Consider the following 27,054-nt stretch of genomic DNA (forward strand, 5'->3'; position numbering starts at 1 on the left):
TATTTTATCCACTAACACTCTAATTTTTATTGCCAGAGGCTCTTAGGCCAAATCAAACAGGAGTGGAAACAGGCCTGACTGCTACCCAAGAAGGGGAGACATAGTGATTGGTTAAGACACAAGAGGTAAGACTGGAGTACAAAAGTCTAACCCGGAGCAAATTACAGCAACAAGGGAAACAGAAGATAGTGCTGACTAGAAGCTATTTGCCGGTAAGTCTGTCTTTTTGTTCACTGTTTGTACAGCACCCAGCACAATGGGTTTAAAATCAAAGGCCACCAGGGCTCAAACCGAGCAGCTGTTATACTTTCCCAAACTTCCCCTGGAGAGACTATGCACCCTTTGACAGCTCAGATCTAGGTCTTGCCGGACACACATCACCACGCACACAAAGGGGCACATGGCTGTGACCGTCCCTCCTAACGCAGCCCACAGAAGCAGAGAAGGAAGATGTGCAAATGCAGTGAGACACTGTTGGAGGAGTACCTGAAACAGGAGTGCCTCTCTGCTACTCAGACACCTCAAGGAGCTGTTTTACGTCCGGCATGCGCTTTTGCTATACTACAGGCAGGGTACGATTTGCCCTGGTGAGGGTACAGGAGAGATCAGAGCGAAAGCTAGCCCTGAAGAATCTAAAAAGCCCTGGACTTGACAGGAGCTCTGCATGGGATGAGGATCAGTCCAGTCTGCATGGCCTGGGACCCAAGTTATGCAGAAAGGCAGAGGCAGGCTCTCTGGAGACCTCTGAGTAGATTTTCAAAATGGGGGAAAGCAGGATTTACATGGATATCTGCTCTACACTGGGAAAGAGTTCAGAACTTAGGGGGACCACGATGTAAACATTGCGGGGTTCGGAGTAAATAGGGAAAGAAATGCAGACGTGCTGCATCCAAAGGGTAACACCATCATGGAGGTAGCTCCTGAGAAAGTGACTCAAGGAAAGAGTGGGGAAGAGATCAAGAGAGGCGGCATGTGTTTTGTGGGGGAGGAGACTGAGGGATCAAGTAAACAAAAAAAGCAAAAACAGAGAGATGTAGGCCCTTGACTAGAACTCAGGAGATGTGGGTTCAATTCCCAGCTTTGCTACAAAAACCCTGGGCAAGTAATTTAATCTCTCGGTGCTTCAGTTCCTGACTTGTAAACCAAGGAGAGTGATTCTGACTTTTCTATTGCGTTTGAGCTCTTTGGATCAGGGCCTGTCTCTAACTGTGTGTTTGTGCAACGCCTTAGGGCAAGGGAGAACCTCCTCGATTGGGGCTATCGAAATACAAATTCTTGACACACACCCAAGGCTGGTTCAAACAGCCTTTGTCTCCCCGTTCCAAAACCCCCACAACACCCTACTAACTAATAAATGATGGGGAATAACCACACTCAACATACAGCACTATATAACCTCGCCTTCAAAGCTCTCACAGCACTTGACACTTATTAATTAACCACCCTGTGAGGTAGGCAATGATTATTGTTACCCTCAGTGTATAAAGGGGGAAGCTGAGACACAAAGAAAGAGTAAAAAGAAAAGGAGTACTTGTGGCACCTTAGAGACTAACAAATTTATTTGAGCATAAGCTTTCGTGAGCTACAGCTCACTTAAACAGATGCATTCAGTGGAAAATACTTCAAGTTTGAAGTGAGCTGTAACTCACGAAAGCTTATGGTCAAATAAATTTGTTAGTCTCTAAGGTGCCACAAGTCCTCCTTTTCTTTTTGCGAATACAGACTAACATGGCTGCTACTGTGAAAGAAATTGTGTGTGACTTGGACAAGTTACACTGAGTCAGGGATAAAACTGGGAAGAGAACCCAAGCTCTCACATTTTGCTTGTTCTAGATACGCTTTCTGAGCCGGAGCCTCAGCTGGCAGAAATCTGTGTAACTCCACTGACTTTGATGGAACTGGGCCAATTCACAACAGCAGAGGATCTGTCCCACTGCCCATGTTCTTATGTAAACATGAGATTACAAATGAGTGACACGCTTTTATATGGGTTATGAACTAGACTGAGAGTTCTCTCTCCCCTTTATGCCAGCACATAGCCTAGGAGTCAGACAGAAGCAGTAGCTTCAAAGCTGCTCCAGGTGACCTCTTCTTCCAGAATGACACAATAAAGGAACAGCAGGATGAAAAGAGGTCCTCAGAAGGGTGGGGAAGGCCTTTGGATCAGAGCTCCCTGCAACATCCCAAGCCACTGTTAGTGAAACAAGTACTGATCTGCAAGGGGGGAGGGATAGCTCAGTGGTTTGAGCATTAGCCTGCTAAACCACAGGTTGTGAGCTCAGTCCTTGAGGTGGCCATTTAGGGATCTGGGGCAAAAACTGGGGATTGGTCCTGCTTTGAGCAGGGAGTTGGACTAGATGAGGTCCCTTCCAACGCTGAGATTCTATGAAAGCAAAGGCCATGGCTTCAAGGCAGAGATGAATTATGCAGCCAGTAATCTCTTCCTTTCTCCCATACAAATGTCTGTCCTGCATATTAGGGAGAGGAATTAGAAAGCCTGCTCAGAAATACAGGGGGAGCTAACAGTAGCAATCTGCTGCTGCTACTCCTGGAACCTGAGGGCAACTACAATTATTTTACTAAGGAAAGGGGATTGGGGTAGGAGGAGAGGAAAATCAGCTCCCCAATCCTCACTTAGGCAAAGTTCCCACTGATTTCAAAAGGTGCAAGCAATGCTCTTGTTTCTTAATTACAGGACACCGAGATGGGGGTTGGGGGTCTATTCCCAGCTCTCCCACAGACCTCCCTCCCCCGGCAATTTTGGGTGCCCAACTTAAGGCCCCTCAATGTATTTCAAGTCCATCAGGCATTCTTATAGGGCCAGATTTTCACAAGACCTCTGAGCCAGATTTTCCAAAGACTCAGTACCCACAGTTAGAGCCAGACTGTCCAAAGAGCCAGCAGGTACCTGGTGTGCTGAGCTTTTAAAATCTGGCTCACAGGTGCTGTATTCCTTCTGGGCCCTGGTCTGGTTATGGTACTCTACTGTGTACACCCATGAGAGACATTGCCCGGGAGTTAACTCTGTGTTTGCTCAAGAACAAGCCAGGGCTTCAGGATCCCCCTGGACATGTGTGTGTTATCACTAATGAATAATACAAACATGGACTCCACCCTGCCCAGGGACAGCTGGCACACATGCCGCAACAGACAGGTGTTAATTACTTTCCACAGACATCTGGCAGCATCATTATCAGGCAAATGTAGGGCTGACATTTCCCCCCTGCCATAGGCTGACATGCTAGACCGTGGAGCTGCTTTTACAAAGTTTACAGTTATACCCTATTTTCCCATAGCCTCTCAGTTAGTCACCCTTAATTTTTCCCCTGAACATTCTGCTCTAAAAGTTTGTCTACATGGGGACAATCAGGAAAGTTAATCTGAATTAACTAAAGTGGTGAATTTAAAATGGATTAGTAAAGCCACATCAAACCCTTGTATGGATACCCTCATTCAGAATGAAAGTGGCCTTAAATCAGTTTCGTTTCCGGAGTGTTTTGTTCCCATATGGACAAGCCCTAAGGGCGGTAGGAAGATTGGGTTTAGTAGAAGACAGGAGGCCAGGTCCCCGCTACAAAAGTTTGTTGACATAGATGTGTCTGTCAGGGGTGTGAGAAAACCACAGTCCCTACCCGACCTGGCTATGCTGGCAAACCCCCCAGTGTACATGCAGTTATAGTGATAAAAGAGTGTGTCAGTCAGCATAGCATACGTCATTCTGGGAAGCAGCGTCACTATGTGGGCAGAAAAACTTCCGATGGTATATGCAGTGTCTGCACTGGGGGCTGGCAAAGCACCTGTAAGGTAGACAAGGCCAGAGGACGGGAGAGCAGTGTGGAATTCTGGTCATTGTTTAGGTAGCACCAGTGTCCGCAGAGCGCTGGATACTTTCCAGACACCGTCCCTTCCCCTGAAAGCAAACAATCCAGGACAGAGGTTATAGAATCATAGAATATCAGGGTTGGAAGGGACCTCAGGAGGTCATCTAGTCCAACCCCCTGCTCAAAGCAGGGCCAATCCCCAATTTTTGCCACAGATACCTAAATGGCCCCCTCAAGGATTAAACTCACAACCCTGGGTTTAGCAGGCCAATGCTCAAACCGCTGAGCTATCCCTCCCCCCTTCTGAACTCAGGTTCTGAACTCAGGAATGGCAGACAGATGTCAGGAGAGAATCGCTTCCTGTCCTGGGAGAATTTAAGATTTCAAACATTTTTCCCACCCCAAATCGGGATGAAAAGTCAAAATCTCAAAAATTTTTGGCAACTGACAAATTGGGGGAGGAAAAATTAGTTCAGGTCAAAGTGTTTTGTTTTGATAATTTCAAAATGTTTCCATTTCAACTTTTTTTCCTATTTTTAGATCTTTTTAGTCTAAATTTGGTGAAATTTTAAAACACAATAGGCCGCATGACCAGAAAAACCCAAACTCTCCAGTTCAAAAATGTCAAAATGGGGACATTTGACAATTTCAGAATGGTCTCCAAACAGTTTTTGAGTCAGGAGATTCCCTGTTTCAATTTAGATGAGTTGGCATTTTTCAGCAATAAAACAGTTCATAAAAAAAAAAAAAAAATTCCTGGCCAGCTCTAGTCACGACCACCCTGTTCGGGGTGTCCTGGTATTGACCTAAGGCAGAAGAGGGAGGGGGAAGGCTTTGAACAGAGTTTCTCAAAACCTTCTTGTAGCATGGACCACATCATAATAGACTGGGCATCCTCTCCTCCTATTTGTGATGGCATGGACCACCTTCCCCCACCTACACATTCATGACCACAGAGCACCACCTTCTCCCATCTGCAACGATAGAACATCCCTGGGGCAACTATTTACATGGGAAAGCAACGTTAGGGAAGTAGTTCATGCATTTCCAAGGGTTTCCAGTGCAATTTGGCAGCTGGAAAGGAAAGGAAGACCCAGTGTAGTAAAGTCTCCTCAACTCCATGCATTTACCATCTTGGAAGGGCTCCTTCCAGGCCTTCTTTGCCCGTAGTCTTAGCCCCAGCTCTCTCGGCTGGACAAGGCTGCTCACTCCCAGCAAACTCTGCTCTCGCTGAGCATCCCCCCAGCACTTTATAGGGAAGCAGGTGTTCCCTGTTCAGCTGTACCACCTTAGTGATCAGAGTTGGCTGGCCCCAGGACTCTAGCCCTTAAGGGGCAAACCGCCCTGGTACAGGGCCAGATTTGCAAGATGGCTCAGCCCACTGGGCACTGAGCTCTTGTGAAGATTTGGCCTGCCGTGACCAGATAGCTCATAGAGGAGCACCAGCAAGGGCTCTGTAGACATCGGTGGCCACGGGAAACTTGGGAAATGCTACACTGTGACAGGCAAACTAAGGGCCTGATCCGCAGCTTGCTGAGGACAATGAGAGTCTGTCCATTGACTTTAGTGGGCTTTGGATCAGGCCCTAAGTGATCGAGGGGAGGATTAGGCGCTTGTCTTGTTAGTTATATATTTGTTTGCTAAAATTACATAATCAAATTCCCCACCTCTCACACGCTCTCCAGTCCAACCCACATTTTTCCTCCCACTCACCAATGGCAATTCAGCTCCAGGGTCTTTAGGACCCTCCCTCTGCCTAAAGGGGTGGCTCACTCCTAAGATAAATCAATGAAGGATGGGATTTTCTAAAAAGCCTAAGGGATTTAGGAACCCAAGTGATTCCAGTCTATATATGTTCTTATACCACACTCATCACCATAGTGTTTGAGCCCCCAGCTCCCACAGGCTCTTTTGAAAATCCCAGTCCAAGGAGATAAGACAAGGACTTAGTTAATAAATCCTTAGATACAAGAAACTAGCTAAGAAAAGGCAATAGATGTATTTACAAGGTTAAAGCAGGTAAACAGATGCACACAAATTAGTTACCCTCTTAAGTTCCAAAAAGTAACAGAAGCTGCTGTAATGTGTCAGCTCTGTATGTCCTGTAGGGCTAACTCAGGCTAAGCCGCTTGGGGATCCCTTGCTTATGCTTAGAAATATTGCCCTCTCCAAATTCCAAGTGGCACAGCAATCCAGTACCGTCTGGGAGTTTTATTCCCTTCCCCCAGAGTTGAAGCGGTGATGGGACAAGCATTTGTGCATGTGCCTTCTTCATGGGTGTGAGGAAAACAATCAACAAAGTATTTTGTCCCCTGATGTTCCACAATGGTTTGCCTGGTGTCTGTAGGCCTTCTTTTGTTGGGCAGGAGATGACACCTCTTGTGGTAAATTAGTATTTCACATTTGGTAATGCTTCTCCCCTGACTGTGTGAATTTCCAGTTTCATAGCAAAGACTTTTATAGTTACAAAGCAAATACTTAAATCTTGCTTTATAACATGGGATGCAGATATTATGAGTGAGATTATGAAATGCTTGTGAGTTGCTGCCTGCATTAAAGTCCAAACACTAAACACACTCTTATAAACTTAACAGCTGTTTTAACCATGCTAACACACAGGTGAGTCAGACGTTTCCAGCTGTGCATTAGTCAGTGTTCGGTGAGGCCTAGGGGCCTTGGCATGAGCTGGCACCTGGTCTGCCAGCGTCACCGTGAACTGTCAATTGGTGTCTTAGCAGCAGGGCAAAATTCCAATTCCAAATTCATTGCATTTTATGAGCTGGATCCAAAGGCAGTTCTCATTTTTATAACCTGATTTTATAGCTACTTTGCAGGCCTGCTAATGTCCCATTGTCACCCATTCAAGTTTTTACGGGACGGCCAGCAGCCAATCGGATAATGACTCGGTGCATATTAGTGGACTCTGCAGAGACTGCTCCATATCCACCCCAGTCTTGTAGTTCCTCACCTGTTGTTCCCTTTTATTACTGCTGGCTTGTAGAAAGAGAGGGGAGAAGGCTGCTAAGCTGACTTCACACTCTAATATGGACATCATTAGCCTTATCAGAGTGGATGAGAAAGAATGAGAGGAAGGCTTCCTAGTCGCTGCAGCCAATTCATTCATGCTATCTGCGTTCCTTGGAATGGCTACAGCTGTGAAGGCTAGATAGTCATACATACAAGAAACTAGCTAGCTAGGGCCTCTTCTTATCCATGCCTCCAAAATGTTTACATTAATTGGTTTTTAACCCCTTCATTGCTTTTAGGGGCACAAGGTACTGAAATCAATTCTAGGGTTACATAGTCATGAAAGACTTGTATCAGGCCCTCTGCTCTCCATGCTAGACACTAGAGAAGGACAACAATTTGCAACCAAAATTTTTTGTCAAAAATGGGATTTTGGCTTGGTGGAAAAAATGCTGTTTGGGACCAAAAACTAATTTTTGATGGGAGATTTTTTTTTCTGTATAGCTTGTTTTGAATTGAATTTCGTTGGGTGTTGTTTTCAAAAACTGAAAAATATCTGATTTTTTCCCCATCCTTTTCCTTCTTTCCCCTTTATTTATTTATTGGCCAGTGATTTCAATAAAACTAATTCTATTTAGAGTTCCCTTTCCCACACACGTTTTTCCTCTCTCTTTTCTTTCTTCTTATTCCTCACTAACTTTTCAAATCTCCTCCAACTTTGGAAGAGACACAGAGTGGGAAAACGAAAAACAAAACTAACTTGGCATTGTTACAGATAAGTCAATTCCATACTGTTCTACAGATGTTCTTACATAGAGTTCATCCCATAGTATCCGAGTGCTTTCCAACAGTCCATTAAGCAACAAGACTAACATCTGCTATGTGCTTACTTGCTCACCCTCTCCCCTGGAGGAGAAGTGGATCCAGTGGAGTTTCTTTTTTTGGTGGAGTTAATTTTTTAAATTTGTTTTAAACATGCACTAAAGACAACCCCCCCCGCCCCTTTCCCAGAAGATTCAGAGTGCTCCAAGAGCTAGAATAATGCAGCCCAGAGTGAAACAATGGTGCAGGAAAAAGAATAGCCTCATAACAATACCAGCAAACAACTGAAGGTGGTGACAAATCTCCATGGTCTGTGACTGGTGGGTACCTCCCAGCTAGTCACACATTGATAGGAAACCTTGGGTGCCTATAGTACCTGCTGCCATTTTGATAGGGTGCTGGATTTTTTGGCGGGGGGAGTGGTTGTTTTTAATATACATGCTGCTATGCATTTAGAGAAGACAAGGTCAAAGAAAGGTTAATGTAATCAACCACACATTTCGTGTGCTTGAAGTTCGGCACCTGCTTAAGTACCTTGCTGAACTGGTGCCTTAAGGATCAATGAGCGAAAATAAGTAAACTCAGGCCACTGGCAACTAAAGAGTAAAAAGCCCCCCCCCCCACATCATGAGCCTGAACTACTGGGTAAAAAACCCAAGCACTGCTTAAAAATACACAGCTGCTGGCAGCCACAGAACACTGGGATGGCAAGAACTTAATTGCATTTCTTAATCAACTAATACCGAAGGCTCTCAGATAAACACTGAAGAAGACCCAATTTATATTAAGCTGCAGGCTGCCAAGGAGAACATCAACTGGCAGCAAGGGACAAAAGAAAACAATCACATTTAGAGGGCCTGACTTCTTGACAACAGGCAGATCCATGCTGTAGCCAAGAAATGAAAAGGAATTGAGTGTATAAAGGAGGAGATCTATTTCTTTTCTGATTTGGGGTCAGTAGCCAGGCAGAAAGGAGGAGGGCCGAGAGTACACTCCAGGACCTGAACATGGAGACAGGCTTATTACACTTTAGTACTTATTGTACTAAATGAAGAATGAAATACTGGGATAAAAGCTACTGGCTTTGAGATAAGAAGTCAGAAGCTTTGCCAGAAAAGGTGCAGATTTTATGCAGGAACCTCTCACTTCTTAGGGCTTGATCCTTCACCATTGAAATAAATGGGACTTTTGCCACTGAGTTATATGGGAGCTGGATCAGACCCCTTAAGGAGCAAAAAAGGTTAAGGTTCTTCACAGACGGACCAGTCTGTCGATCACCTGCCTTCCATAGGTCCTTGAACTGGGGGTGCTGCCACACCCACCGGCTTTAAGTGCTTTTCATCATAGAAAGGGTTTATAGTTTGGTTCAATGGCTCTTAGCACCCCCACTGTACAAATTGTTCCAGCATTCCTTCTGCTTTCTTCAGACTCTGGACTGCTTCAGGAGCCAAAACAGCTCTGCATAAATTAGAGCAGCCCCAGGGGTGCTCTAATTTATAGCAGCCTTCCTGGGCATGACCTGCAGTTTGAAGTAGTATAAAAGTCTCCATAGTCATGAGTGCTACAGACACTCCCCTGTCTCACTCCCACCCCCAGCACATCCTCTGAACTGCAGCTAGCCAGGGCCCCTTTGCAACATGCTGTCGGCCCCTATGCACTGCTGGAATGGCATACAGCGGGCAGGGAACAAAAATCTGTCCCTGAATTATTTGCATCAGCTTTCATTTTAGTTCCACTCACACGATTTGGGGCAGTTGGGCAGAATTGGTTTGATCTATCTTCAGGTTTTATAATAGCCACCCAAGGAGCTGAGTGTATTCCATGTAAAATTAACAGAAATAACAGAGGCCCTTGTGAGGGGAATTCATGGAGTCTCTTGCACTTTTCCCTTATGGAGGTCCAAACGCTTGTTGGGGTAGGTTTTAAGATTTTTATTAATTTCCTCTTTTTGGTTGTGATAGGAGGAGGTGTCAGTGTTGTGTCACTCTTACGGTGGAAAGGTGTGTCAGATGTGTTATCGGTAACCATCAGAGAAGTTTAAACTCTGTACCCTGTATCAAATACAAAACACTTCCACTAAGCTAAATAGAGCGGGTCAAAGATTTATTAACATTTTCATCCAGATTTTGACACAAAAGGAAATAGTTTGATGAAATTTATGTTACATCCTTCCCCCCCACCCGCCCATTTTCCAGCCAGCTCTGCGGCTAACTATTAAGTTAGTTTAGGGCCTACACAGCTGCCATTTAAAGTGGGGGGCACAGATTTACCTCTGCCTGACCCTCCTCTTCCCCTTTCTGGTGCCCCCGCATCAGCAGCCTGAACCCCCCCAAGCTGATGAGCCCTAACACCCACCCCCTCCAAATCTGAGTGAGTGGCATTGTGACCAGGCGCATAAGGTTGCAGCGTTTGGCCCAGCAAAATGCTCTGGTCCCCCAGCTCGGAGGGCTATGGCTCTGAGTGACAAACTACATTATGGCTTGATATTACAGGGACACAGAATCGTTTTGAATTGTACAATCATCATTGCAACAAAATAGACAGATGCAGGCGCCTAACAGGCCCTTAATGATACATGCATGAGAAGCCCCCATTGAGTTCAGTGGGGCTACTCCCATGTGTAAAAGTAAGTATATCTAAGGCTATGTCTGCACAACAGTTTATGGTGGCATAATTTGTGTTGCCTGGGGTGTGAATAAGCCACCCCCGAGTGACATACACTACACCGGCGTAAGCACCAGTGGGGACAGCTCCATGAGGCCAAGAGAGCTTCTCCTGCGGACATTGCTACCACCTCTCACAGAAGTGGTTTTATTATGCCGCCGGGACAGCTCTCTCCCATCAGGATAGGGCAGGGGTGGGCAAGCTTTTTGGCCTGAGGGGCACATCAGGGAATAGAAATGACATAGCAGGACATGAATCCTGACAAATTTGGGGTTGGGGTGTGGGAGAGGGAACAGGCTCTGGTTGGGGGTGCGGGCTGGGGATGAGGAGCGTGGGGTGTAGAAGGGTGCTCTGGGCTGGGACTGAGTTTGGAGGGCGGGAGGGGGATCAGGGCTGGGGCAAGAGTGCGGGCTCAGGGGTGGGGCTGGGGGTGCGAGGTTTGGGGTGCAGGAGGGTGCTCCATGCTGGGATCGAGGGGTTTGGAGAGCGGGAGGGGAAATCAGGGCTGGAGCAGGGGGTTGGGGCATGGGGAGAGGCTCAGGGGTGCAGGCTCCGAGCGGCGCTTACCTCAAGCGGGTCCCAGAAGCAGTGGCATGTCCCTTCTCCGGCTCCTACGCGTGGAGCAACCCCCGACCCTCAGAGTGGGACCATGCGGCTGCTTCTAGGAGCTGCATGGTGCGGCCCCTGATGCAGCACCCCACGTGGAGCGCTGGAGCAGGCCCGAGCCCCAGACACTGCTCCCCAGCGGGAGCTCGCAGGCCAGCTTGATTCGGCCCACGGGCTGTAGTTTGCCCACCCCAGCATAGGGCATCTTCTCCAGACATGCTGCAGCACTGTATGCTTAGACAAGCTCTTGGTGTTTGCAGGATCAACATGGCAACTTTCCTCTTCTCCCAAGCAAGGATGGAGACAATGAAAATGCCATAACAACATCTTTAGTAAGGAATAAGTCTTAGGTTGATACTGGTGAGATTTTTTTTGGTTGGTTTATACAGTTACCTGGAGATGGATTCAATATCTTTTAGAAAAGCATTTTCAGGCAGGACTTATTCCATACTTATTCAATTCTACATGTGACTGTGTTCCAATTTTTAAAAGTTTCATATTCCTGATGTTATCTTGGTGACATTACTGCTAGAATACAATACAAATAAAGTTTTAAAAGCCAGATAAGGTCCCATTCATACCAGGATAACTCTACTGACTTTAACAGGGTTATTACTGATTTACACCAGCATACAGGAGCAAAGAATCAGGCCCATCCACTTTGTATCTAATCGAATGCACCGTACATTTGGATGGGCAAAATTCAGATCTGAGAAAAACAGGTGAAAGGAAGAACCGAAAAAAAATAAAAAATTAATCTAACTAAAATTCTGCACACTTGATTGCCTCTAGTAATAACACTATTGTCAGCATTAGTGCTTTGGACATTATTATTTGGACTTGTAAAAAAAAAAAAAGTCAGTGGAATGATTTTTTGTGGAAAATGCCTGCTTTCCTTTCAAACGTTTGATTTCTCATTGGAAAACCAATTCCCCTCCGCCACCGAACAGCTGAATTTGCAGCTCAAAGCAGAAGCAAAAAATAATAAAAAGCCCGAACAAGAAGGAGCTGTATCTTTCATGCTGCTAGGACATTGAGTGGGCAAGGACGACTAAGCATAACAAAAGATCCCCTGTGCAGAGCTTGCTTATTATAGAAATTTCTATTAGCTTTTGAAACTTATGACTAACTCATCTCTGTGTGTGTTTACCTGCTTTAACCTTGTAAATAATTCTGATTTCCTTTTCCTAGTTAATAAATCTTTAGATAGATAGCCACTCTTATAATAAACTACAAACACTGTGGTTGGTGTGAGATCTAAGGTGCAATTGACCTGGGGTAAGTGACTGGTCCTTTTGCATTGGGAGTAACTTGAATAGTATTGTGATTTTTCATGTAAGGGACCATCTATCACAAAGGCAGCTTCCCGAGGTGACGAGAGATCAGAGTACCCAAGGAGACTGACTGACTCCATCTTATAGCGCCTAAGAAGTTCACACTGGATACTTGGTTGGTGAAATCTAACAGAACTCACAACCAATTTGGGGTTTGTGCCCTGCTTCTCACAGTCTGCCCTGAGGTTGGTACTTATGTTCTTAAACCACTGCAGGACAGCCTGACCATTGGGGTAGAGCTTTGTTTAACTGCTAGGTCCATGATTTCTTGCCACGTGAGATGCTGATAGTGTGTGGTCAGGGTGACTTCTGCGAAGGCAAGATCTTGCTGGGAACGTTTAGCCATCCGCTTAAGATGATGCGTATGATCTGGAGTTAGAAAACGTGAATCCAGATCCCTGTACCATGCAGCAAAGGGGACAAGACAGCCCTGAGAAAACAATGACCTAGTGCAGCCAAAGCAGCCCTCATCAAAGAGACCATTGCTAGAAGGACCAGGAGCCAAATCTTCAGAAGAGTTCTGCACCCAACGTGCACCTGATGGGCTGAGCTCTTTAGAAGATCTGGCCTATGGGGCATATCAAGGCTTACTGGTTCTTCTTCTTCTCCCCCTTTTTCCCAGCTAGCTGAGGTCAGGTCTCCAGATCAGTCTTTTCCAGGCTTCCCAGTCCAGCACTCGTTGCATATTCACTCCATCCTTCCATCTATCCACCATTTTCTTGGCTTTCTTTTTCTTTGTCCACAAACTCTAGTCTCAATTGCTTCCTTAGCAGGCTGTCCTTCTTCCATTCTTCATACATGCCCATGCCACCTCAACTTCCTCTCTTGCAACTTCTCTCTCCTGCAGACCTTGATCTCACTCCTGGTGACATTATTCCACATATGGTCCAGCAAAGTCAACCCTCTCACTGCCCTCCAACATCTCATTTCAATAACTTGAGGTCTTCTCAAGTGGCTCTCTTTGGTCACTCAAGCCTCTGATCTATACAGAAGCACTAGTCTTGCCATGGTTTTGTCCAGTGCCCCTTAAGAAGTCTGGGCATCTACTTATAATAAATCACTCCACTTATCTTGACCCAGACTTCCCCTACATTCAGAAGCCTTGCTTGCAGTTCTATGATAACGTCTCCATTTGCGGCTAACCAGCCCACAAGGTTCTGAAATGCAGAGAATTGATTTAGGCGCCAGCCCTCAATGCTGATATTCATCTGTCTTGGTTTTGCATAAGTCACCCATATGACTTCAGTCTTTTCTTTACTCCTTTTGAGGCCTTCATTTAGTTCCCTGTTCCAGATATCAATTGCCTGGACCAATTCTTCCTCACTATCAGTGGTCCGCTCAATATTGTCTGCATAGATCAACTTCATACCATTTTCTATTTGTATTTGCTTACTTATGCAGTCCATCACAATTCTGAATAGTAATGGACTAAGTGCTGATCCCTGGTGGAGACAAACCTTCACCACAAAACCCGCTGTTACACCAAAGGGCATCTACACCTTTGCCATGGAACCGCCCTACAAACCCATCACCATCTGGACAAGGTCCTCCAGAGCCCCACAGAATCATCGCAGGGACACTAGCAGTCACCTATGTACTTTGTCTAAGGCTTTCTCCACGTTCAGGAAAACAGCGACTGTACTCAGTGTTCCCCTCCCATTTGCCACCAACTATCTAGCAATGAACGTACCGTCTATTGTCCCTTTTCCTTTCCTAAAGCCAAACTACTCCTTTCCTAAAATGGGCTCTGCTATTTGGCAAATGCAACAAACTAGGATTCTCCATTTCAAGCTGTAGGACAGCAACTTAATTCCTCGGTACTTTGAACAGTTGTGTACACCACCTTTTCGTTTGTCTATTGGTACCAGTATGGACTTTCTCCGTGCTCTGGGCATTTTCTCCTCTTTTCAGACTATGCATGGGACTCACGTGAGCCGGCATATATCAAACGCTTTCAAGGCTTTGATCATTTCTGCTGTGACTTTGTCCGGACTTGCTGCTTTTCTAGGTGCCATCTTCAGCAATGCAGCCTTGACCTCTGCCTTCCACAGGTCATGAAAAGCCAGGATTGCTGGTTCACACAATGGCAGTGTGGCACATGAATGGTTCTCATCACTAAGCAGACCCTCATAATATTCTTGCTATCAGGTACGTACTAGCAGCCTGCCCCTTGCATCCTTCATAAATGAAGTGTCCACTCGGTCTTTCTTCCTTTTGTTTTTTGTCCGAACCATCACTTATATTTTCTTTTTGGGAAGTTGAGGGCAGATGTTCAACTCCTCATACAGCTCCTCTAAAGCTGGGCTTCTCGCCTGTCTTGACTGCAACATAATTTGCACAAATGGGGGCACATGCACCCACAAAACCATCCTTCTCCATACCTTTGACCCCATCACCCTCTCTCTCTCTCAGACACACGCATTCCTGCCTCTCCCCAGATTGGTTACAATGCTCCCACCCCCCCAATAGCAGCTGTTTCCATTTCAAGCCTTCCTTATAATGAACGCTCTCACCTACAGATAAATGAGCTTGTTAAACAGTGCTACAGACAGCTTCCTGCCGGGCACACAGAACAGAAGTGCCAGGGAAGAAAGCTGGCTGGGAACATTTCTACCCCGACAGGTGTGCGATGCCTGCTTGGACCTTGAGTTTAACCTTGCAAGAAGAGAAAACTACAGGAGCATCATTCCTATATTTAGCTACACCCCCTCCCTCTCCAGTTAACCTTCTGTTTTGCGTCAGATCTATCCCCAGGTCTAGGGCTGAATTCAGATCTCTGAACTGTTCTTCTCTTTCAAATGCCACTCATTCAAGACGTCTGAGTATTTATTCCCAGACATCCAGGCTAATTAGAAATGGAAGCGGGGCGGGGGATCTCCAACCCTTTCCAAGGATTTTAAAGCTGGCTAGACATCAGACACCACCCTGGGCTTCTGTCACTCCTGCCTGGCAGTGCTGAGCTATCCAGGGACATGGTGCATTTAATGACATTTCTAAGCAGGATAGCCACATTCATATGAAAGGCAGAGGCACAGCGTGGGTTAGGGCCTGATCCCAAGGGGAGTAGCTGAAAGCCAGTGGCTCCTGTTGAAATTGATGGGAGTTCCGGGTGCTTAGTACCTTTCGGGATCAGGTCCTGCAGTCTGGGACATGTTTTGAGAGCTCTGTGGTGCGCGCTAAATCAGGGCAAAATGACTTGGATAATTCATCCCTTAAGTGCACCCTAGGACAAATGTTATCCCCCAAACACGCCAAAACAGCCTCCGCAAATTCTCTTGTAAGGTCGCACTCCCCTTCGCTCCCAACAGTGGCTATTGATCGATATAGTGCCGTCTGGCAGAGCGAGGCACCTCTCGGTAATCAGCCTGCCGGGCAGCACTGAATAAAATAAAGCATGCTATGGCCCAGGGCTTTCTTCCGCTCCACATACTGATGAGGCTTCAGGAGCGGATTTTTCTGCTTCGCTCAGAAGACAGCATAACGGACATACCATACTCTGCACACTGGTGCTAAAAAGCATGAAAGGGTTGGCTTGCAAGGCAGGCACTGAAAAGCTGGAGAGCTTTGGGGGAAAAGGAGCCCCACCCCCTTCCTTCGGCACTTTTAGCCTGTAGTCTCGCACAGCAGCGGGCCAGGCTCAGAGACAGCAGGCACGGAGGGCTCCGGCCTTCTGAGCATTTTGTGTTCATACAAAAGGAAGAAGAAGAAGAAAGAGAAAGGAAAGGCAAGAGGAAAGTGACATGCATGAGAAACACTTCCAGGCTCCGACTTCAAAGAACCCAGGGCCACCCCCTTGGATCCACATGAAGGTGACACAAAGCAGGGAGGAGGGACACGACCAAACCAATCTCCCTCCACAATGGCTGGTTTTCTCTTCTCCTTATATGAAAATAACAGTTCCCTTCTCCCTTGGGGCCAGCCTGACTATTTCATCAGTGAAGCAAAACATCTTGTCCCTTCACAGATTTTTCTTTGCCACCACCAGGAGAGGTGCTAGCTCACAGGTGCCTCTTCTCAGCCTGAGTGGTTAGAAACCTCAGCCTGACTGGTTAGAGGCCTATCAAGGCCCAAGCAGCACTGGGTCTCAGAGCTGGGTCAATTGACTCAGGCTTTTGGGGCTGAAAATAACTCTGTAGACATTCCCCTTTGGGCTGGGGCCTGGTCGCTGAGACCCTCCCTCCCTCACTGGCTTCTCACTCCAGCTGCAGCCCGGGCTCTGGAACATCCGCACTGCTCTTTTTAGTCCGACAACCCCAGTCAGGTGACCCAGGCTATGAGACAAATCTTCGTGGGTTTTTCTTTGCAGTGTAGACATAGCCTTAGAGTTGCTCCACAATTAACGATGCTTCCACGGGTCACAGAGTGAATGGGTCTCCCATGCACTGACATCGATAGATACCGTAGCTGGATAGGTAGTCCTATCTAATAGAAAGATATATGTCCCTCAACATCATTGTAGTGTCTGAGCACCACAGTCCCAGCAAACTGAAGATGGCAATGCTTCACCAGCTTTCTTCCATGGGTAACGCCGATGCCCCTGGGTGGGTCGGTGTTAATGGGGATCAAAGCTGGGACCTCTGGATCTTAATGCGCAAGCCTCTACTGCCTGAGCTAAGTCAGCCACTTCTTAGCCCAGGCTATAGCAGGTTCATTGATCTGCCGCTGGCCTAACGCTCTAGAGGGGGACATGGCTTACACGTCTCCTGAGACTCAGAAGGATGGAGAGGAAACATCTGACTCCCCTGGGACCAGTTAGTTCTGCACATGTGCATCCAACATTGGCTTCCTTTCAAACATTTCTCGTTTCAAGAGGGCGTGGACCCAGGATAGTCTGTCTCTGTTCCCAGCTTTGCTAGGAGCCTGATCCAACGGCCATTAAAGTCAACAGTAGTTGGACCAGTTGCTGTCCTGCTGCGAGTCCTTGCGCAAGCCACTCCATCTCACTGTGCCTCTGTTTCCCCATCTGCAAAGTGGATAGAATACCTCCTTCAGAGGGGAGCCATGAGGTTTCTGGCTCGTAAAGTGTTTTGAGACCTTTATCTGTAAGGCGCTATGGAAGCACAAAGCATTATTTCAAATCTCAGCCACTAAATACTTTTTTTTTTACACCAGAAAAGATAGACAATGAAGGCAAAACCAAGTTGGGTCGATACACTTTCCCCCCACCAAGCCCTGACTCCTATGCTTTCTGTTTTGAGGACTGTCTGGGAGCTGGACGAGAGAGGAAGAGAAGTAGAGGAGCAAAAAGGATGAGAGAAGAAGTAGGATTAAGTGAGAGAAAGAGGAAAAATACAAAGGTGTGAAAGAGGAAAGGAAGTTTGGAATAAGTCAATTTCCCTTCCTCCCCTGCTCTCTCCACTCACACCCATGCATCAAAGTTGTGTCCAAAATTCACCCCTTCCTGGGAATTATGGTTAAGTTACAAGCCTTTGCTTGGCTTCTTCCTAGATCTTCTATGTTTGTCCCCAATTCCCTCTAAGAGCCATGACCCTGGATGGGAGTTTATGAGCCTCCTCATATCTGGCTGTCATGTGACTCAGCCAAATAACCCTGCGTCTCGCCACAGAGTCCTAAACCCACATCCCTTGATGGAGAAGAAAAGCAGATGAGAGGCGCTATTTGGAGAGAAAAATCCTGAAGTTCTTACTCAGGCTTTTCCAGCCTTTATCCAGGCAAGACTCCCACTGAAGCCCCCCGCCCAAGGTTTTGGCATTTGGCCCAAAATTAAATGGTGAAAAACCCCCAAGAAGGATCCAAGATGGAAGGAAAGCAGCAATAAGTCCTTTTGCTATACAACCAGCAGCAGAACCATGCCCCAAACCACCACAAGAGAGGCCAGTGTGGATTTTTTCCTATTAATCAGATTTGTTATTAACATCAGAGTTAATGGTCAGCACGGGAAACATCACAGAAACAGGTTCTGGTCTGATCAACTGCTTCCCAGCTGCAAGTGCCACTGACAGTTCTATTTGCATCTGAAAGAGCCTTGTTTCCATCTCCAGTTCAGGAAGGGTGTTGGCGCTTTGATGTTCAAAACCACCTCTGATTCTAAAAGCCTGTAAGAAGGGCCTCATTTTCTATTCCATTCTATTGAACCTGGTTATATTTTGTCAGGGCCTTGCTGGCTTCATTCCCATTCAGTTCTGCAGGATTCTGCCATTTCAAGGACTTAGAAGATGGAGCTGAAACTAAAATCTAGACAGAAAAATCACACAGAGGTGTTTTCTGGGCATCACCTGGAGAGTCAAGAGAACAAAGCTGTGAATTTGGGGAATGGATCAGAGACCTGGGGGTCCTCTTCTTCATCACCCTGCCCACTTCTGTAGTCATTTGTACCACTGCAAAGTGAATGCAAAACACCTTGGAAGCATTCTGCACTATGCCTGGTACAGGGCAATGGCACAGGACCTAGAGAAGCAAAGGGCCAGCCCTTGTTCTTGTAAGAACTGATGGAAGATGGAATGACAGAGTGGAGGGGGCTTGAACTTCCATGACAAGAGGAGATGAGGCCCCAGGGCTTTGACTTTCTCCCCCACACTCACCTTTTTCTCATCCCCCTCTTGCAGAAGCTGCAGGTGACTCCTCTTCTCGCCGTCCTTCCGCAGGAAGCTGCTCTGGTGCTGAGGCAGGCCCATGGGCGGGGATGCGCTCCGCCCCTGGGGATCCACCCAGGTGTAAATGTGATTGGTGACATAGCCCCCAGGGATCCGCCCAACTGAATGAACTGACAGGTTCAGCTTCTTGGAGCCTTTCAGAGCCTGTGAGACAGTCCGGGAGAAAAAGGGAATTAATTCCAGAGCCCAAGGGAAAGAACAGCAATTAACGCTAATGGAATTTCAATAATGCCAAAGCTTTGCTTTTCTATGGAACCGTTCATCTGGTGATCTCCAAGAACTTTACAAACATGGATGGAGCAAGCCTCACAAATCCATGAAACTGATACAGAACTCAGGATCTCTGAACCCTCTGCTGAAATGCAGCCACTTCCGGGGTAGATCACAACAGCTGTTTAACAGTCCACATTGTCCCTATAGGACAAGCGGCAAAGAAGAGCTCATAACAACTTGAAACTGCAGCAGGGTCAGAGGGAAGCATGTTGGAATGAGGATAGGACACTGGAGTTAACTCTAATTCTTATGCAAAGCACCAGGGGATTGAGAATGATCTCACATGGGCAGGATGCTGTATTCTGTCTAATGTAACTGTGAGTACCAGATGGGTCTCCTGAGTTGCAGACAAGTGCCCTAACCACTGGACCATCCTTCCTCTGCAATATTTGCATCCGGATCTACTGTATGCTCTTGCCATATTTGAGGAGCAGCCACACACTGTTATCCAGAGTTACATTAGGCAGGGTGCAAATGCTTTAGAGGAGATATATTTCCATGTCTCTGGGCATAATCCAACCCCTACAGCATGGGGTTAGGAAGCAGCTCCTCTGATAGGCAGGCTATTCCATACTCATGCACAAGGGGTTTTCTTTTCTTGCACCTTCCTCTGAAGCGGCTGGGTCTGGTCTTTGCCAGAGCCAGGCTCTCAGGGGACAGGGACCATGGGTATGGCAATTCCCCAGGCCTGCTCACCCCAAATTCCCCACGCCATCCTCACCACATCCCAACCGCAGGATTCCTCCAGTCGTCCAGGACAGGGGATCTCTGCTGCTCAGGAGCAGCCTAGGACTGACCCAGGTCTGGAGACGGAGCCATTTCTCCTCCTTGGGAAAGAACGCCAGACCAGGACAGGACGACATGATCGACAGGGACTGGCGCTTGTGGAAACTTGCCCTGCCTCTGCCCAGGTCATTGAAGACAATGGGAAAGATTCCCATTGACTTCACTGGGCTTTGGACCAGGCCCATAAATGAGAACCTCAGTCTCAGGTGCCATTCATTACCGTACGCCTCCCAAGCACAAATAGTCAATTAACATGTGCAATAATTAGTTAAAAAACCTCCACCCCAGCCTGAGGGGACCAGGAGATCCAGCGGGGTCTGTTTCCCCTCTGGCAGGTACTGCAAAGGGCCGACGGACGTTCTGTAGTTAAATCTCATGTAATTAACGCTAGGGAGCTCGACCAGCTGCTCACAGGGCTCAGTAACAGCGAGGCAGCTCAGCGTTCACAAGCGGCCAGTGGCTGCGTTGCTGGTTTAACATACATATGCCTGTGGGGCAGACACAGCACATGCTCACCTTGAATGGGTGGCAGGGAGCGTGTGCCAAGGAGCCCAGGGCGTAGAAGGGGTTTGGGCAGTGCTTGGGGCAGCAGCAGGGCTGGGGGCAGCTGGTGGGGCAGGCATTTGCCTTGGCCCCAGAGATGCACAGCAGACTGAGGAAGGGGACCAGTCAGGGCACCTGGAGCTTCAAGGTATCCCCACACCCCAGCCCCAGGCACTCACAGCAGCTGCCTGCCCAGATCCCGCTGCTGCTTTCGTGCAGCTGGTAGCGGCAGCCGCCCCCACCCAGGGGAGACAGCCTTCCCACCAGCCCAAAATGGCACAGATCTGCCTGGCTGCCCCTTCCCTGCCCAGCCCAGCTCCAGGCCCCCACTTCCAGGTGTTGAGGGAGTTAGACCAGCAGAGACACTCTCCAGGTTCAGAGGACATATTGTGGGGGCAGAAAAAAAATAGATCACTCCTCCCCCAACAATGTTTCTGTGACTGGGATGCTCGCCCCCACCCTCCTCCTGGTTCTTCCACCCGTGTTTGGGGGCCAAGTCTCCTGGTGAAACTAACTGAAGCACCATGCCTGGGGTGGGGACTTGCCAAGAGGTGCTGGTGTTGGCTGCTCTCAGATCCAGGAAATGGAATTAGATAGACACCTGCACTGATCTGGTGGGGCAGTTCCGATGCTCCCCCTGCAAGCAGATCCCCATATCGACTGCAGAGAGGAAGCCCTGGATCCAGCACATCACCCATTCCCCGATTCCCAAGCTTCACCATGGTAGCCATTGCCTTCAAGTTACCTCCAGCCCACTCAGGGAGTTTAAGGGAAGTGTCACTGAGATTGGCCACCACTGCAACCCCACTCCAGACACGTGCTGCCACTCGCAGTCCCAGTTAAGAAGGTTTATTCTTTTACAGCAAAGGTTAAACAAACAACCAGAGAGCAGCCTTAAGCCAGCACCTGGCCCCAGGCTTCAGGGCCACCCCTCCCAGGGGTCTCCAGCTGCTGGCAGCTTCCGAGCCTCAGCCTTGGAGCAGCAGTCCCAGGGCTGCTTCTCTAAGCCCTCCCTTGCTCCAGGGACTCCCCACAGGAATTGGCCTTTGTAGCCCAGGGCTTTGTTTATCTCAGTCCTCCTCTCAGCTGCCTCCTAGCAGCCATTCATGGACCCAGGTGTAACACAGCCCTCCTTAATTAGCTGGATTAGGCTCACATGCTCCAGTCTGGGGCACTGGGCTCAGGCTATCCACAGAGACAAGCTACCCTGTGATGGGGAGGAGCTTTTGTGCCCGCCCACTTCCCAACACCCAGTAGGGAGCTACCCTGTGACAGGAAGTCTTTAAAAACAATGCACGCCCTTGGATCGACGGCAGTGACTTCTAAAGCCAGCAGTCTGCTCAGGGACTGTACCACCCCGACAGATACCTACTGAGAGAGCTGAGGGTCCAAACATGAATCCACCCTGGCTTTGCCTTAGCAGTGAGTGCCCTGTCCCGAGCAAGGAATATAATCAAAAATAATACCTGACAGCTGTATAGTATTGTACAAGCATCAGCTAATTAATGTGGCTCATGAACTAGTTGATCTGTTCTGTAGGAGCTAACATCCAAGCCAGAAGACCAAGAGAACAGATTTAAAAATTTTATTAAAGTTAATGTTTAAAATCAAATTTACACAAGTTAAGAGGGAAGGTACTGTACATCTGGGGTATCTACACTGCAAAAACCCCCAAACAAAACAAAACAAAACACACACACACCCCTCGGCAGCAAGTTGCGGAGCCCAGGTCAACTGACTCAGGTTTGTGCTATGGGCTAAAAGGAGCGGTGTAGCTGCTCCTGCTTGGGGAGGGGCCAAGGCTCTGAAACCCAGTGAAGGGGGAGGGTCTCAGAGCCCAGGCTGCAGATCCACTTTCCCCCTCTACTAACCAGTAACAAAGCTCTGAAACCAGCAAGCCCCAGATGGGTTACGGAGGCCCTGAAAACATGCCGCAAAGACTCAGAATGTGAAGGATGCATGGAAAAAACCCCATAGCACTCAGCCTGCAGTGATGGGAAGCAGTATAAAAACGCTAAGATAACAGCCCTAAAACAGAGAATGTAACAGAAAATGAGACTGTCAATCATTTTTTTAACCAACCTATAAAACATAAGAATTATTGCCCTGCTCTTCAGTCCTACAGCGTGTGTCGAAACAACCTACAGAAAGGGTCGTGTTCTCTATTAAATGCTACAGGGTTTTAGAGCAATTTCTTTAGAACCCTGTTGCATTTCTATATTCTACAGAACACTGTTCATTTCAGGAGAGACAACAAGCCACGGCCAGCAAAGTCTTTTCCTTGCAGAGGACTATACCAAGTAATCACAAATAAATGCAAAAGAGCAGGAAAACAAGCAGAGGTGGTTTTGTCTAGAGGACAGGCCACCAGGTTGGGAGTCAGGAGACCTGCGTTCTGTTCCCTGCTCTACTGCATGACTGGCTAATGGCTTCACCCCCCCACCCCGTTTTCCCCTCCCACCTTTGTCTCTCTGATATATTAGAGCGTAAACTCGAACTGGGTCTCACACAGCCGTGCTGTCCACACTGCACTCCACAGACTTTCTGACTCTGGTCTGCAGCTTGAGAGATGTCCACACTGAAAACAAGGCTTGGACCGGAGTCACAGAAGGACTCGGGCTCTCACCCACTGCCCTAGCAGGGTCTTAGGATTCAGGTCCTGAGTGCTTGCTGACCTGAGTCAGCACGGGTTTAGGGTGCAGTGTAGACATACCCGTAGGGGCAGCCAGAGATTGTCTCTTATTCGGTGTTCATATAGCCCCTAGCACATATTTGTTACCCCAGAGCCAAGCGCCATGGGGCCTTGAACTTGGTTTCTAGGTGCTACTGTTACTTAATGTTAATAAAGAGAAAAACTCCTCACCGGAGGGTCAGCTCAGACTGATGACCCTGGCTGTGCAGCCCACTGTTCCCCAGTGCATTCTTCTCCATCTGTCTCCTAAGCATCCATCCCAAAGGGCCTGATTCCCCAGCACCCTAACCAGCACTGAGAGCCAAGCTTCACACCCAGAATTAGTGCAAGCTGGTGCAGGGATGAATCCTTCCCCAGTCCTTCCTCTAATCGCCTGTGCAAAGGAAGGGGGGAGCTAAGCTGAAGTTAACCCCTGATTTGTCACGTGGCAGATCCTGCCTGGCAACAGTGAGGCTAGAGAGAACCTGAGCTCGCCTGAGAAAGCTTGCCCAACCATTGGCGTGACCTCGGTCAGGTTCCCAGCCGCACCACGCCTGGCCTTGGTCTGACACGAGCCCATACAGCCGTGACATTGCAACACATGTAGGAGATAAAAATGCCAGAAAAGGCAGTGGGGGAACCGGGATGGGAGCCTGTGGGGAGGAACAATCATGACCATTGCCGGTGGGAGGAGATGAGCGGAGGGGTGGCTCTTCCTTTCCTTCTGAACTACCTGTCAGCCCCTGGCAGAGTCGGAACACCAGGGGAGCTGCTCTCGGAAAGCTCGGTAAACAGTTTGAGAGGCTGAGCGGCTGGAGATTTATAAGGTACTTTTAAGGTCCCCCTTGTGTTCCTCTGACCGCCCTGCCGGGGAAATGGAATCTCAATTAACGGCCAGATGTTTTATGTATGAAGCTGGCAGCAGAAACTCTGGGAGGCTTTGAAAGTGAACACAGAGACCTGCAAGGCAGCGGCAGGGAGTGGAAACGGAGGCACGGTCTGTCACCAGGCCCCTGCAGGCGGCTTTCCAAAGCAGCTCTCCCAATGGAATAGGCCATGCCAGCATGGCGGCTGTGGGACCCAATTCATCTATGTGACTGAGCTGAAACAAGCACAGGGCCTGAGGATGCCTCAAGCCACCTTTGCTCCTTCCTTATTCTGGAGCCTCGGGCGGCCCTATCGTACCCGGCCGCTCATGGCCACAAGCGGCTGTTATATAGCAGTTCACCGACCATGCCTGTGGTTCCTCCGCTCCACCGCTGCCAGGGACTGCTGGGAACCCTTGTGCTGTCTGTGTAAGGATCTGCCCGACACTGGGGGAATTCCCCAGGATCTGGCTCTGCCGGGCTCACCGCCCTTTGCACCAACACAGCTGGCACAAAGGGGCTGTGGGCCAGCTGCCTGCCCAGTGCACCATCAATAGAGGGGCCCCTCTGAACAGCCCAGCATTATGGGACCCTGACACAAGTGCCCTGCAGTGACCAGCACAGGGACAGTTATACAGCCCCACCTGGCATGGCCCAAAGCCACGGCCACAGTTCGCATGGGAGGCAGAGGAGAGATCCAGGAGCAGGAAGAGGACAAGGACCTGCCAGGCAGCGAGGGTCTGGAAGTGAGAAGATGGCATATTTTAAAGGGATTAGAGCTGACTAGTGGATCCTGTCCTCATTTATCTCCAGTTTATTCTCTCACACACCCAACACTGTGAGGCAGGGCAGTGCTGTTATCCCCATTTTACAGATGGAGAACTGAGGCACGGGATAGATTAAGTGACTTGCCCATGGTCACACAGACAGTCTGTGGCTGAGCAGGAACTGAACCCAAGACTTGAGTCCCAGTCCAGTACCTTGTCTACTAGACCATCCTTCCTACCCCTCAGCCAGGGGTTTGAATGCGCTGGAAGCAATCACCAAGACATACAAATCCCAGCTCTGGGGGCAGGTGACGTATCCAGTTATGTTGGTAGTTGGGGTTGGTTTTTGCTCCAACAAAGAAAGAATTAGAAACAAATATAAGGGAAAGAAATTGACTCTGTAATCCTGACATTGCATTTGCTACATCTAAGCAGCCACATCTAATGGGATGTCGGCGCAGTTTCCACTCGAATACTGATGAAATGGCTCCATTTGTCTTTAACTTCACAGTAAAGGGGCTGCTGGAACTTTGCCCTTCGCTCACAAAATCCTCCTGTCTCAGCTTTTAAAAACAATTGGTTACTTACTTCAAACTGCAGCATCAGGCAGGGAAGTTAATCACCAGCAATAGCAGATAACGAGCCCCCTCTACCACCATCAACTGTGGCTAGAAATCACGTATGCCAGCTACCCAAACTAGATCTTTTCTGCCGCAAAGATAACATTTACCTGCCAGCTACATTTCTTCCTCTGAGCTGGTCCCAGCTCCCACCCCAGCCTATAATCTGGTGAGCTTGGAGGCAGGCAGGACACCTCCTAAGGCCCTCAGTGGGATGGAGTCCCAACTCCAGCAGCCCCCGTCACTCCTTCTGTAGCAGTAGCTTCATAGCAAACCACCGCCCCCTCCTGCACCCTGTTGTACTAGAGGCTGGGCAAACATGTGTGAAGAGACAGTCCCGACCTCAACGAGGGTATAACCTACATTGGCAAGATGGACAAAGGGAGGGAGGGGAAAATGAGACAGGAAATTGCCCAAGGTCACGCAACAGGTCACTAGGCAAGCTGGGAATAGAAGCCTGGCCTCCTGGCTTGATGCCCCTTCTGTTAGACCATGCTGTCTACAGACTGGGTTCAAATAATCCTAGCAAGAACCCTGAACATTTCTGTGGTGGGGCAGTGCCCCACACCCTGAGAAGAAGGGCTGAACCAGGCCAGAGAGGCTGTGCAGACCTGCAGCAGCCAATCAGAGAAGGCCTGGGGAGAGCTAATCAGGGCAGCGGGAGAGGTAGCCAATCAGGGCTGGCCTAGGCCCTGTATAAAGGCTGCCTAGCAAAGAGTAGGGCAATCTGTCCCTGGTGGTCAAGGGAGGAGGACTGGGTCCTGAGCTGAAAGGTAACACCTTGGACAGAGCAGTGCTGGGGAAGGGTAGAAGGAGCTGGGGAGCTCCAGCTAAGGAAAACCCCAGGCTGCCGGCTTAGCCAGGGCCAGGCAGGTGAATAGGGCTGAAGGGGAAGTGGCCCAGGGACAATAGCAGGGCAAGGAGAGAGAAGGAGGGCAGAGAGGCTGCTGCTAGAGGGTCCCTGGGTAGGGACCCAGAGTAGCAGGTGGGCCTGGGTCCCTTCCGCCTTGTACTACACCTGGCTGAAGAGGAGTGTGCCCTGGTCCAGGCTGTGGCTGGCCCCTGTGATGAAAGGGCTAGACTCTGAGGCTGCAGCTGGCCACTACAGCAGGTGCAGATGGTGGACTGCTGATAATGGAAGGGGGCTAGACTGGAGCAGTGGGCACTGCCAGAGGGCAGCGTCCTGAAGAGGATGCTGCTGAGCAAGGAGCAACGTGGGTCCAGATGCCAGCAGGGTGAGAGATGGATGGGACACCACCAGCAGAGGATGCCCTGCAGAGGACAGAGCTAATTCCCAGATGTGCCAGCGGGAGGTGCTGCAGTGGTGAGTCCCAACCCCCGTCACAAGCTCTATGGAGCTTTGTTCTGCAGGTAAAACTGCATCTCTGTTTTCACGTGCACCTGTCTGACACCATTCAATTCATGGGGGTCCATGGGTGCAACTGAGGGTAGAATATGGCTCTGGATGTTGAGATTATTTATCTGTCAATCGGACCAGGTGTACAGCTTTATGCACCCTGCCATCACACACAGAGACTCTTCTAATGCCATAGGACAAAGGGGTGAGTTAATGATTGTCTGAGATGCCTCCTGACATGTGTGGGCTCATGCCAAATCTTTATTTTAAATTCAGCCATTATTGGGTTAATATCCCTTCCAAAAATTAAAGGTCATTATAACAATAAACCTTTCATGGAAAC

General features: G+C 48.5%; 1 protein-coding gene across 3 annotated transcripts in view; it reads right to left on the minus strand.

Annotated features, from left to right (window-relative positions):
• The window catches only part of WHRN (whirlin), a 108,778-nt gene that overhangs the window by 60,256 nt on the left and 21,468 nt on the right, over nt 1–27,054 (minus strand). For 2 of the 3 annotated variants that reach the window (XM_084650498.1, XM_084650497.1), the window contains exon 2: nt 18,757–18,972. The exons of the other annotated variant lie outside the window; for it this stretch is intronic. In XM_084650498.1, coding sequence (XP_084506624.1) covers nt 18,757–18,972 — 216 coding nt within the window. The remainder of the gene's footprint in view (nt 1–18,756; nt 18,973–27,054) is intronic. 3 annotated transcript variants of the gene reach the window in all.

The sequence above is a fragment of the Lepidochelys olivacea genome (genome assembly GCF_965140295.1).
Source record: "Lepidochelys olivacea isolate rLepOli2 genome assembly, chromosome: 16".
In the NCBI taxonomy this organism is placed as follows: Eukaryota; Metazoa; Chordata; order Testudines; family Cheloniidae; genus Lepidochelys; species Lepidochelys olivacea.